Here is a 13,013-nt window from a genome sequence, read left to right on the forward strand (position 1 = left end):
CCCCATCAGAGTGGTAACCCTTGAGGATGAGGACTATTTTTTTTGAATATGGCATTTGCTAAGCATTATTGCCAGACACTGTACTTAGTGCTAGGGCAGATTCAAGCTCATCAGGGTGGACACAATCCATGTCCCATATGGGGCTCACAGGCTTAATCCCCATTCCAAAGATGAGGTAACTGAGACAGAGAAGTTCATTCAATAGTATTTATTGAGCGCTTACTATGTGCAGAGCACTGTACTAAGCGCTTGGAATGTACAAATCGACAACAGATAGAGACAGTCCCTGCCCACTGACGGGCTTACAGTCTAATCGAAGTTAAGTGACTTGCTCAAGGTCACAGAGCAGGCAAGTGTTGGAGCTGGGATTAGAAGTGAGGTCCTCTGACTCCCAAGCCAGCTCTCTGACTCTCACAGGTGACCCACACAGCACTCTGCCCTTAAGAGGCACTCAAGGCGTCAGTCCAACCAGTAGGATGCCTACTGAGTGCGAACCACTGGACTAAACATTTACATGAGTCCAGAAGAAACAAGATACACAGTCCTTTCCCTCAGCAAAGTCACAAGGTGAAGGACAAGACAGACAAAAACTAGTTATAATATAAGAAGTAAGTAACAGAAAAAGTAATCAAGTATACAAATGAAAATCCAACCCAAGATCTACATCTATGCATGACGGGACAGGTTGAAACAAAAATATATGTGTTAAGGGCACAGGAGGCATCCAGCACAGTGATTTGCATACAGTAGACACACAGTACAGCACTCTGCAAACCGCAGATACCTAGAATAGCTCTCAGCATACAGTGAAACTCAACACAGAGAACTGCGTAGGGTAGGTGCTCAGAAGAGTGCTCTGCACACAATGCTGACTAATCAGTGCTTAACAACATCATGTGGTTATATAATCCAAAGAAGGAAAACAGGCTTACAAAACCCATTTTCCTGCAATCAGCTGCTGGGCTTGTTGGCGGCTATCAGTGTCTGCTACAAGTAAAGCTTCCGATATAACTTTCCTCCTCCAAGGACTTTGGCTCAGGTTTGTAATTTCCATAGGGGAAGCTCATTAGCTTGCTCATCACCGCCTCATCCTCAAATCCCTTCCCAGATTCCATCTCTGAGCAATTCCCAAGCAGAACCAGCCGCTCGATGGCAAGGCCGTCTCCTCCTCAAGAGTTCAGCCTTTCATGGGAGCCCTGGGATCAGCCTCGAGATTGGCAGATGCCTCGAGAGACCACTGAGAAGATACGGGCGGTGTGGGTCTGGGCCCCTGAGGAATCTTGGAGAATCGTTTATTCCGCAACAATGCTGAGCATCACCTGAGGCAACGGAACTCATTGCCCTTTGGCCCTGAAATGCCTGGAGAGACCCCAAGGGTCGGCTGACAGAGGACAGACAGTCTGGCCCAGATGAAAGGCCTTTGCCCATTCCTGGCTCCAGCCACACTGCTAGTAACACATCCCATTGCCATGGGTTGTTTGTGCTTCTGTCTCCTCGTTGCCTCCACATTTCCCCGTCTGTCCAGGTGCAGCACGCTAGGCTGCTCTAGTTTGCACACTGCTCTTCTTACCAATAGATAAAAGGACCTTCATTTTGAAAGCCCGAGTTGCTGGATGACTAGGTTTATAGTAAAGGGATTGATTGCCCTTCCTAGGGGTGGCCAGCACCCCTGCCTCCTTCTTCCCTCCACTGGCAGCCTCAAACCCATGGGGCCAGTAAGGCATTTATCCATTCAAAGCTCCCGAATGGCCTGAGGCAGGCATTGTTGGTGTGTGGAGGTGTTCATAATAATAATAATTGTGATATTTGTTAAGCGCTTACTATGTGTCAGGCACTGTACTGAGGACTGGGGTGGATGCGAGCAAATCGGACTGGACACAGTCTCTGTCCCACACAGGACTCAGAGTCTTAATCCCCATTTTATAGATGAGGGAACTGAGGCATAGAGAAATGAAGCATCTTTCCCAAGGTCATACAGCAGACAAGTGGCGGAGTTGGGATTAGAACCCAGGTCCTTTTGACTCCCAGGCCCGTGCTCTAACCACTGGGCCAAACTGCTTCTCATTGATGGACTTGCCCTTGACCCCAAATCTGCCAGCTCTGGAGAGCCCCAGAGGCAGGTAAGGAGGTGAGGGCACACCTGGAGCTGGAGTTCCTGGCCCCAGCCTGGCGCCCGCCCGGCCCCCACTGCCCTCCACCCTGACCTCACCCACTTTGACCAAGGTGGAGGCAGGGTGGTTGGGTCTGGAGGGGCAGCTGCTGCTCCTCATGGTGGTACCCAAACTGACCAAGGCTCCCACCATCTCCAGTGACCGGATGCTGGGGACAGAGCCAGGCTGGCCGGACCCAAAATATGGCCAACCTGTCAATCAATCAGTGTGGGCAGAGAACATATCTAGCAACTCTGTAATGTGGTACTCTCCCAAGCTCTTATTACAGTGCTCTCCACACAGTAAGTGCTCAATAAATACCAGTGATGAACCGATTGATTGATCTGCCAACCAATCCATGGCAATGCTTAAGCACTGCCTGTGGAAGCCGTCCATTTGGAGACTTTCCTTGCAGATTCCTGGACTGTAAGCTCCTTGAGGGCAGGTATCATGTACACTGACTCTATTGTCTTCTTCCAAATGCTCAGTCCAGTGCTCTGATCACATTAGATTGTCAGTTCACTGAGGGAGTGATTGTGTTCACCAATCTATTGTCCTTTCCCAAATGCTCAGACAAGTGCTCTGCACATGGTTAGACTGTCAGCTCCTTGAGAGCAGGAATCGTGTGTCCTGACTCTGTTGCACTCTTCCAAGGGCTGACTGACTGACTGCCTACTGGCTCTACTGTTTTCTCCCAAGGGCTCTGTACAGTGATCTGCACATAGTAGACCATAAGCTTCTTGAGGGCAGGGATCATACCAACACAATCTACTGTCCTCTCCCCAGTGCTCAGTACGGGTCTCTGAATGCAGTAAGTGTTAAATAAATACCATTAATTGATTGACTGATTGATTTACAGGTTCTCAGTAAATACTATTGACTGAGCTTGCAGGGTTTCTGTCGATGCATTGAGCTCACTTTGTGGGCTTGGGAAGACCAGCCAATCTGGGCCCAACAAATTGGCCTGAACACACTTTACTATCACTGGGTCAGTGTTCCCTTGAAGGAAAGACAGGCAGGAGCAGAATTCCAACAATCAGTCAGTCTATTGTATTTACTGAGTGTTTAGTTTGTGCAGAGCATTTGGGAGAGTACAATGCAGTAGAATGAACAGATGCATTCCCTGCCTATCAAGCTTACAGTCAAGAGGGAGAGACAGACATTAATACAAATAAATAATTTATAATATAGGATTAAAAGAAATATTACATTAGAGCCGTGGGGTTGAGAGTGGGGTGAGTATCAAATACCCAAAGGTCACAGACCCAAGTGCATTGACGATGAAGTGTGTCTGCTATATTGCTACATTGTATTCTCCCAAGCGTTTAGTACAGTGCTGTGCACACAGTCAGGGCTCAATAAATACGATTGATTGATGGATGGATTGACACAGAAGGGAGAACGAACCAGGGAAAAGAGGACTTAATCGGATTTTAGTGAGGATAAAAGAATCCATCTCCGTCTCTATCTGTCTCTCTCCTCCAAGCCCGAGACCTGCAGTCTCAGTCAGTCAGTCAGTCGTATTTATTGAGCACTTACCTTATGCAGAGCATCTTATCAAGCACTTGGGAGAGTACAACATAACAGTGCAACCTACACATTCCCTGCTCACAACGAGCTTACAGTCTAGGGGACCCCTGCCAGCCCTGGGGTCTTCTGGCTCTCCCCATTATCCCCCAAACATTCTCAAAGCTGCAGGACCCTCCCATTGCTCCTCCCTGTGACTCCCCAACTGCTGTTCAGGTTTCTTTCTCTGCTTCACCGGCTGCTTGGGAACAGCTTGTGTCTGTCAGTCTTCCCTGTCAGGCCATGAGCTCCTAAAGGGCAGTAACTACATGCCTTACTCAACTGTACTTTCCCAAGTGCCCACTTCCGTGCTCTGTGAGTGACTGATGAGTGACTGATTGACTGAGAGATTGCATCATTCCACTCTGTCTCGATCAGCTTTCTAAAGTTTGTGATATTTTGCTATGATTTCCTTAACTTTTTTGCAGGTTTTATCATACGTTAGAACACTAATCACCCATTAGAAGCATGTGTTCTTTGCTGCACTGCGGACTTGGCCTTCTGTGTTCGTTTCATTCTGGCCCTATTTGCTCTCCTGCAGCCTTTTTGGTGGCAAGCTGGGAGGCTCCGTGCTCAGGTTCAGAGATAGCACTTTCTCGGCCCTTTTGTAAGTTCTAATTCTGGCATCAAAAGACCTTTTGGCCTGGTGGGAGGAAGCCCGCCCTGCAATGACCTGACGGTGAACTCAAACCTCTAGGGAGTCCCAGGAAACCTTAGGCCAGCCATTGCCCGATGCCCAGGGAGCTGTGGGCCTCTTGTCTCATTAGAACACATAGCAATACTCTCCTGTCTTCTGCCAAGCAAAGAGAGGGTCTTCTCTCAGGGAGACCAACCCACAGCCCTGCAGTCCAGCCCAGAGTACCTCCTCTGAGCAGGTCATCTAAGCCCGGGGGATGGCAGTGGGCAAAACGACCACTTGAGGGGCTTGCCCGGCAGGGAGGACACTAGGATGCCCTTTCACATAGGAGAGCCCCTTTGGTGCATTAGCTATTTTGAACTCCTCCCTTGCCCAGGCTGGAAAGAAGCTCTTGCCTGTTTGATAAAGGTTAACTGCTTGTCTCCAGTTTTCCATTCAAGGAATTAGGTGAATCAGTCAATGTCACAGAGACCCAGATGTTCCATTGCTGTAGCTGCCCCGAGTTGCATGCTGTATGTCTCTGTATGCCACCACCCTCATCGAGCTCTGAGTTCCCAATAACCCGGCAGCAACAGAGCTGTCGAGGCGTGAGGAAATGGAATGCTTAGTGCCGAGGCTGCATATTTTGGATTCCTAGGCATTGTTCCCATTGCCTGGGCTGCCTGGTTCCAAACCCGTGGATAACTCCGGCTCCAGAATCCCTCCTGCTTTCCTAGTTTTCCAGAGCCCTCGGAGGGCTCTGGACAGATTTCGAGGGGCCAGTTCCCAGGTGCAGAGTGGGGGTGGGGATGTGAGGATGAAGGGGGAGGAAAAGGCAGGAACTGGAAACCAGAGGAAGTGAGAAAGAAAGGGAGAGAGAGAGAGAGAGAGAGAGAGAGAGAAGGGGCGGGGGGAGAGAGGGAAAGTGGGAGGGAGGAAGGAGAGCATGGAGTAAGAGAATAAGAGGATAAGAAAGGCAGGCAGGAACAACGACATAAACAGAGGGAAAAACCCTCCCACACAAAGAGGTCAGGAGAGAGAGGGAAGAAGAGAGAGGGGAGGGATGAGTCACAAACACACAAAAACACACAAACACACAGACCAGAGGGAAGTTCCTGCTGCCCCACCCGCTACTGCTGTCTCTACCATCACCCTGGCCAGGACCCCAGCCCACCCCCTGTCTCTGCAGCCCTCCGGCCCGGCCCTCCGGCCCGGCCCTACCACCACCCTGAGGAGCAGGCAAGGGGCCCAGCTGTGGCAATCTGGGACTCTTCCATCTGCCCTCCCTTAGCTGCCTGCCTCCCTCGGCCTTGGTCCCTTGGACTCTCAGGCTGCAAGGGGGAATTTGAGCCCTCTGACTAAGGGACGGTGGTCCCATGCCTGATGGAACAAAGTCCCCTGTCTGGTGGCCCTCTGCCTGGTGGAGTGTGGCCCTTTGACCTCTTCCCTGGCCCTGCCCAGTTGAAATGGGACTTCAAGCATCCAACCAATCAACACTGCCGACTGTGCGCACGTTGGAGCAGATCACTGTGCTACCCTCCAGGAGAGGACCACAGCCTTAGAACTCCAATGATGACCTCACGGCCATCCACGCTCTCACTCCCCATTACCTCCAACAGCCGGGCAACTGGGCACCTGGGCTTTTGGGCAGGGATGGAGAAGGGCAGCTAGAATGAAGGGAGTGGAAAGATGGGGCAGATCCTGACACAAGCCGGCTGGGCAGCAGCCCACTGTGGCTTTCTCTGACTGCTGCCCAGTTCTCTCAGCACATGATTCATCGATCAAATGATCGAACAACCAGGTTTGCTGAGCCCAAGGTGTTCCGGGGCACAAAGGCCCTCTCTCTCCTACAGTGAGGATGGGGGAGAGGCATTCCAGAGGGGCTGGGGAAGGGTCTCTCAGTTTTTCATGGGCAACCAAGAGAGCAGGGAGGCGGAGTTTGTTGGGGTACCCCACCTTTACACCCCTAACGAGACTTGTGTTTAATCTCCCCCAAATTGCAGGAACTTTCAGGCCTGTCAACTGTGCCTCCTGGCTGTTGCTAGGTAGACTCAAGCCTGCCAACTTGCAGGGACTTAGCTGATGCTGCAGTGTCTAAGCCTCACTGTAGAGGTCAGAGGTCACACCAAAGTGGAGTCTCAGTCTGGGCCACTGGCACTGATCCCCTGGCACCGGCTCTTTCCTGGTGCCTTATTATGAAGGTCACCCCACGGACATGGTCCAGCCACTGGAACCAGGCACTGGTGCCCACATGCATGCTATCTGATCACTGGAAATGCATACTGGTGCCCGCATACACGCAACCTGGTCACCGGAAGCACACGTTGATGCCCGCACACACACAAGATGACAATAATGGGAGAGTTTTTACCTTGGCATTGTAGGGGATGTAATGCTTGGATAAAGCTTCAGGAGTGTGCATCCATGCTTTGTCTGAAACAGAGAATACGGAATTAGTTAAGTTCCCAGCATCTCCTCGGCAAAAGGACATCTTACAAGTCCCCATGCCCATCTCAGACAGCCACAGCATTCCTCGCCCTGGCTGCGGGTCTCCGCCTGGTGAACACAATCGTGTTTCTAATGGATCTGCCCCACCACTTAGCCCATAGTAACAAATAGCACAACTATTCTTATTATTATATAGGAAAATCATGGTAGGTTTCATTTTGGCAGACAAATAAAATGACTAAAACAAAAATGTACAGAGCAGGGTGGCTCAGTGGAAAAAGCCCGGGTTTGGGAGTCAGAGGTCATAGGTTCTAATCCCGGCTCTGCCGTTTGTCAGCTATGTGACCTTGGGCAAGTCACTTAACTTCTCTGTGCCTCAGTTACCTCATCTGTAAAATGGGGATGAAGACTGTGACCCCCACGTGGGACAACCTGATTACCTTGTATCTACCCCAGCACATACAACACTGCTTGGCACATAGTAAGCCCTTAACAAATACCAATATTATTATTATTATTATCAGTGTCTTCTTCCTCCTCCTCCCACTTCTTCCTCTCCTCTCCACCCCAGACCAAGGCCCAGCAAGGGCACTAGAGTGGGAGGGGAGATGTAATCCCTGCTCTCGGGGTCCATAGTCTAACTGGGAAACCAGCAGGCACAACCTGACGAATACATCCCAGTAGACAGAGTGAGAGGTAAAATGGAAGGTGGAGGGAGTGTAGCCAGTGGGAAGAGCTCGGGTCCAGGTTTGTAAGCCCCAGGTTGCTACCTGCCAGCTGGGTGGCCTTGGGCAAGTCACTTAAACTCTCTGGGCCTCCATCTCCTCTTCTATAAAATGGGAATATGGTAGATTGTGAGCCCTGTGTGGGTCAGGGACTGTGTCTTTCACCTAACCTTGATCCACCCCAGTGCTTAGCACATGGTAATCATACAGAACTCATCTTTCCATCCAAACCTTGTCTTCCCCAACTTTCCCATCACAAAGTAAGTACTTAACAAATGCCAGAATTTTATCACTAGTAATAATAATAATAATAATAATAATAACTATCAGTTCCTGGTCCTCACGGCCTGATTACGTCCACTTGCCCCCACCCCCCACTGAGCGTTGTCTCTCACCCTTCTTCCGGTTGAATGCCCTGTTCATGGTGGAGATTGGCCCAAAGGCTTTGAACCACTCTGCCCTGTGTGGAGAAACAAAAGGAAAGGAAACCACGGTCAAAGCAGCACCTCACCAAGGCGGCCTGGCTGGTTTCACCCAAGAGGGGTGTCCTGAATCTTCTCTAACTCTTTGCTGTCACTGGGCCTGGCTGTCGGGAGCCACGGGAGATCATCCATGTCCAAAACCCTCACAGGCCCCAACACCGCCCCAAGATCTGCACCCCACGGTTCAAACCCATGGCAGGCCCCAGCACCGTCCAAAGCTCCACATCCCATGGCTTGAACGAATGACCAGCTCCAGCACTACTCCAAGATCTGAAGCCCAGGGCTCAGACCCATGGCAGATCCCAGCACAGGCCCAAGCTCCCCCTCCCTTACCCGGGGCTCCAACCCCTGCCCAGGCTATGCCGCATTAATCTGGAGGGTCAAAGTGCCTAATGATTCTTCATTTCATCAAGCCAAGACACCCCCCTTTCTCCTCTTTCCCGTTATCACTGCTATATCATCATCATCATTGCTGTTGTTACCATGGGAACTATTCAGGATTTACCTGGGACAGAGCACTGTGCTAAGCCCTAGAAGAACTAAAAGCTGATCGGCAAGACACGGCTTGTGTCCCACATGGGGCTCACAGGGAGGGGGAGAACCATCCCCCTCCCTACTCCAAGGCTTCCACATAATCCACACAAATCCTGATATGTTTGTGGGGGGTGGCAGGTGGGGAAGATGTGCCCTGGGGGAGGCCTTTAGGCTGAGGATCCAGAGAAGATTGGTTACCTTCTGAAAAACATGCTAAGAATGGTAAAGTAGATGTGATATTTACCTACTTTCTTTTGCCTATTGAAGTATAATTGACCAATTTCCTTCCTCCAGGGAAACCTATTCTGGGGTAGAACATAAGGGAAAATAAATATTGAATTCTGATGTTATAATGCACTAGGCCTATTGGGTCAGTTGTGAAATAAAAGCACACAACCCAAATTAATTTGTCAAAAACTTTCAGTGGCAATTATGTAAAATAAGTTTGACGTGTCCTAACCCAATCTCATATGATTAAATTACTTCACAGCCACTCCAAACATCAACTAGACTACTAAACTCATCTTTTGGAGTGTGCTGACTCTTTATTAAGCGCTCACTTTGGGCAAATCATTGTACTGAGTGCTGAGAGAAAGTGCACAAGTGAGAATTAGACACTCCCTAGCCCCCAAAGGACTGTCAATCAAAGAAGAAAGGTGGGGGAGGGGATAAGGATAACAATATATAGAAAGAGGAAAGCCAAACGGAAAAGTCACAAGCGGTCCCTGCAAAGCCCACATTGAGACCAAAGAACAACAATCCTTTGTGGTGCAGTTCAGGGCCCTTCTAGTGAAGATGTCCATTTTCCTCTCCAATCAGCCAGGACCCCAGTCCTTTCAATGGGGGGGGGTGGGGGGGCAGTGAGGGACACCCATGTAAGGAGTGGGGAAAGACTGGAGGGAAAAGGCAGGGAGAAGGAATGATCTTATATTCTCTTAAAGAGCCATGGTTCAGCACCACCAAATGGCCTGCCCTCACAGTATTGGTTAACTCGCCAGGGAAATTGGTGATCTTTTATGCTTGAATTATCAGTGGACTGTGAAAGGTAATTTCCACCTTCAAATCTCTTCAAATCTTCAGTTTGGGACTTCAAAGAGTGGGTGAAAATTTAAACTTCAAGTCTAGTCAGTTCACCCACAGGCACGCCCACAGGCCAGGACTTTAACCTCCTCAGCCTGTCCCTCTGATTCTCTTCCTACCTTTGCTCTTCCCTCTGGGCTCCTCCCTTCCCCCCCGCCTTCCACAAGGCCTTCTCCTCTGCTCAGAGAGGCTGGTCTCTGCTCTCCCTGTTTTCTGTGAATCCTCATTCCCCAGCCAGACTCTCTAAGTTTTGGTCATTCAATTGTATTTATTGAGCGATTACTGTGTGCAGAGCACTGTACTAAGTGCTTGAAAAGTACAATACAGGAATAAAGAGAGACAATCCCCGCTCACAGTGGGCTCACAGTCTAGAGGGGTGGAGATAAACATCAATACAAGTAAACAGGCATCAATATAAATAAATAGAATTATAGATATACGCATTTATACATAAGTGTTGTGGGGGCAAGGTGACTGAGAGCTTTAAAGCCAATGGTGAGGAGTGTTTTTGTTCAATGCGGAGGTAGATGGGCAACCACTGGAGCTTTCTGAGGTGTGAGGAAACATGTCCTGAAGGTTTTTGTAGAAAAATAATCCAGGCAGCAGAGTGACGTATGGACTGGAGTGGGGTGAGATAGGAGATGGGAGGTCAACAAGGAGATTAATGGGGTAATCCAGGCGGGATAGGATAAGTGGTTATATTGATGTTATAAACCAGAGTCACTGGTCAACGATGTTATATACAACCTCACTGGCCACCAGTGGTACAAACCAGCCTCACTGATCACCAAAGTTATAAACCAGTGCAACTGGTCACTGATGTATTAACAACAATTACTGTCCCCAACTTCAAAGCCTTATTCAAGGCACATCCTCTCCAAGAGGCCTTCCCTAAGTCCTCTTTTTCTTTTCTCCCACCTGTGTAAACCTGCTTTGCTCCCTTTATTCATCTCCGCTCCCGGACCCACGGCACTTATGAGCATATCTGTTACTTTAAGCTTGTTATGGTCAGAGAATGTGTCTGTTATATCGGACTCTCCCAAGAGCTTAGTACTGTGCCCTGCACAAAGTAAGAGCTCGATAACTACGGCTGACTGACAACACAACTTATCTCAAATAGCACAAACAAGTGTCACTGATCACCAATGTTAAAAACCCGCATCGTCAACCACCACCACTGTGATTACTCTTACTACTAATAGCAGTAGGTTAAATGACCAGTGAGTGGATGTCACTCAGAGAAGCAGCGTGGCTCAGTGGAAAGAGCATGGGCTTTGGAGTCAGAGGTCATGAGTTCGAATCCCAGCTCTGCCACTTGTCAGCTGTGTGACTGTGGGCAAGTCACTTAACTTCTCTGGGCCTCAGTTACCTCATCTGTAAAATGGGGATTAAGATTGTGAGCCCCATGTGGGACAACCTGATTCCCCCGTGTCTCCCCCAGCGCTTAGAACAGTGCTCTGCACATAGTAAGCGCTTAACAAATACCAACATTATTAGAATTGGAACAATTACTCAAAGCCCATATAATAATAATTATGGTATTTGTTAAACGCTTACTATGTGCCAAGCACTGTTCTAAACATTGGGGTGGATACAGGTAATCACATTGTTCCACATGGGGCTCAAGTCTTCATCCTCATTTTACAGATGAGGAAACTGAGTCACAGAGAAGTGAAGTGACTTGCCCAAGGTCACACAGCAGACCCGTGGGGGAGCCCATATTAGAACCCATGAACTTCTGTTTCCCAGGCCCGTGGTCTAATCAGCTTTGCTCACCCAAAGGACACAGATCAGAGCTCTGCCTAAGGGCACACATTCCAGACAGCTAAAACTTGCCTGGTCCAACACAATGAGTAAAATCCACAAGGAATTTGGCTCTCATCCTCTTTCACCAGTCCGCTCCTGGGCATCCTACAAATGGCCCTCGAGTTGGTACGTTTCCCGGGACAGAATGGATTTGGTCACATTCCCTACTTGGCCCCAGACATTTCACCTTGGGGAAAGTTTAATGTGGCCCCTTCCTTCAGTCAAGCCCTGCTGGGAGGCGAGCAGTAGCTGGAAAGTTTACGCACTTGCCTGATTCATCAGCACAGAGCCCCCTGCTGAGAGTCCCAGCCCTGTACACCTGATGTGCCTTACTGAAGGGACATCTCCTCCAAGAGGCTTTCCCAGACTAAGCCCTCCTTTCCCTTCTCCCACTCCCCTCTCTGTCACCCTCACTTGCTCCCTGTAATAATAATGATAGTAGTACTTAAGTACTCACTACATGCCAGACACCATTCTAAGCACTAGGATAGATACAAGTTAATTAGGCTGGACACAGTCCCTGTCCCACATGAGGCTCACAACCTTAACCTCCATTTTACAGATGAGGTAATTAAGACCCAGGTAACTTAAGTGTCTTGCCCAAGGTCACCCAGCAGACAAGTGGCAGAGCTGGGATTAGAATCCAAGTCCTCCTGAATGCCTGGCCTGTACTTTATCCGCTAAGCCATCCCCCCTCCCACTCCCACAGCTCTTATGTACATATCTATAGTTCTATTTATTCTATTTATTTATTATATTTGCCATTGTTTTTATGAGATGTTCTTCCCCTTGACTCTATTTATTGCCATTGTTCTTGTCTGCCTGTCTCCCCCGATTAGACTGTAAGCCCATCAAAGGGCAGGGACTGTCTCTATCTGTTGCCGATTTGTACATTCCAAGCGCTTAGTAAAGTGCTCTGCACATAGTAAGTGCTCAATAAATACTATTGAATGAATGAATGAATATTTATTTATATTAATCTCTGTCTCCCCCTCTAGACTGTAAGTTCATTGTGGGCAGGGAAGCAGCGTGGCTCAGTGGAAAGAGCCTGGGCTTCGGAGTCAGAAGTTATGAGTTCGACTCCCAGCTCTGCCACTTGTCAGCTGTGTGACTGTGGGCAAGTCACTTCACTTCTCTGGGCCTCAGTGACCTCATCTGTAAAATGGGGATTAAGACTGTGAGCCTCACGTGGGACAACCTGATCATCCTGTATCTACCCCAGCGCTTAGAACAGTGCTCTGCACATAGTAAGCGCTTAACAAATACAAATACTAACATTATTATTGTTATATTTTTATATTGTACTCTCCCAAGTGCATGGTACAGTGCTCTGCAACAACAATAATAATAATAATAATGGTATTTCTTAAGCAGCGTGAGAAACAGCGTGGCTCAGTGGAAAAAGCAGGGGCTGGGGAATCAAAGGTCATGGGTTTGAATCCCGGCTCTGCCACTTGTCATCTGTGTGACTGTGGGCAAGTCACTTAACTTCTCGGTGCCAGTTATCTCATCTATAAAATGGGGATGAAGACTGTGAGCCTCACGTGGGACAACCTGATTACCCTGTATCTACCCCAGTGCTTAGAACAGTGCTCTGCACATAGTA

The 13,013-nt window shown here is 48.9% G+C and overlaps 1 protein-coding gene across 7 annotated transcripts in view; it reads right to left on the bottom strand.

Moving 5' to 3' along the window:
- GULP1 (GULP PTB domain containing engulfment adaptor 1) overlaps positions 1 to 13,013 on the bottom strand; it is a 103,017-nt gene that overhangs the window by 57,800 nt on the left and 32,204 nt on the right. For 6 of the 7 annotated variants that reach the window (XM_039912504.1, XM_029069051.2, XM_029069052.2 and 3 more), the window contains exons 2-3: positions 7,901 to 7,965; positions 6,704 to 6,765 (exon numbers count right to left, since the gene is read on the bottom strand). In XM_039912504.1, the coding sequence (XP_039768438.1) occupies positions 6,704 to 6,765; positions 7,901 to 7,928 (90 nt within the window). In that variant the 5' untranslated portion in view covers positions 7,929 to 7,965. Of the gene's footprint in view, positions 1 to 6,703; positions 6,766 to 7,900; positions 7,966 to 8,765; positions 8,827 to 13,013 lie in introns of those variants that run through there. The other variant, XM_029069050.2, reaches the window with a different exon arrangement.

The sequence above is a fragment of the Ornithorhynchus anatinus genome, chromosome 7 (assembly GCF_004115215.2).
Source record: "Ornithorhynchus anatinus isolate Pmale09 chromosome 7, mOrnAna1.pri.v4, whole genome shotgun sequence".
Classification (NCBI taxonomy): Eukaryota; Metazoa; Chordata; class Mammalia; order Monotremata; family Ornithorhynchidae; genus Ornithorhynchus; species Ornithorhynchus anatinus.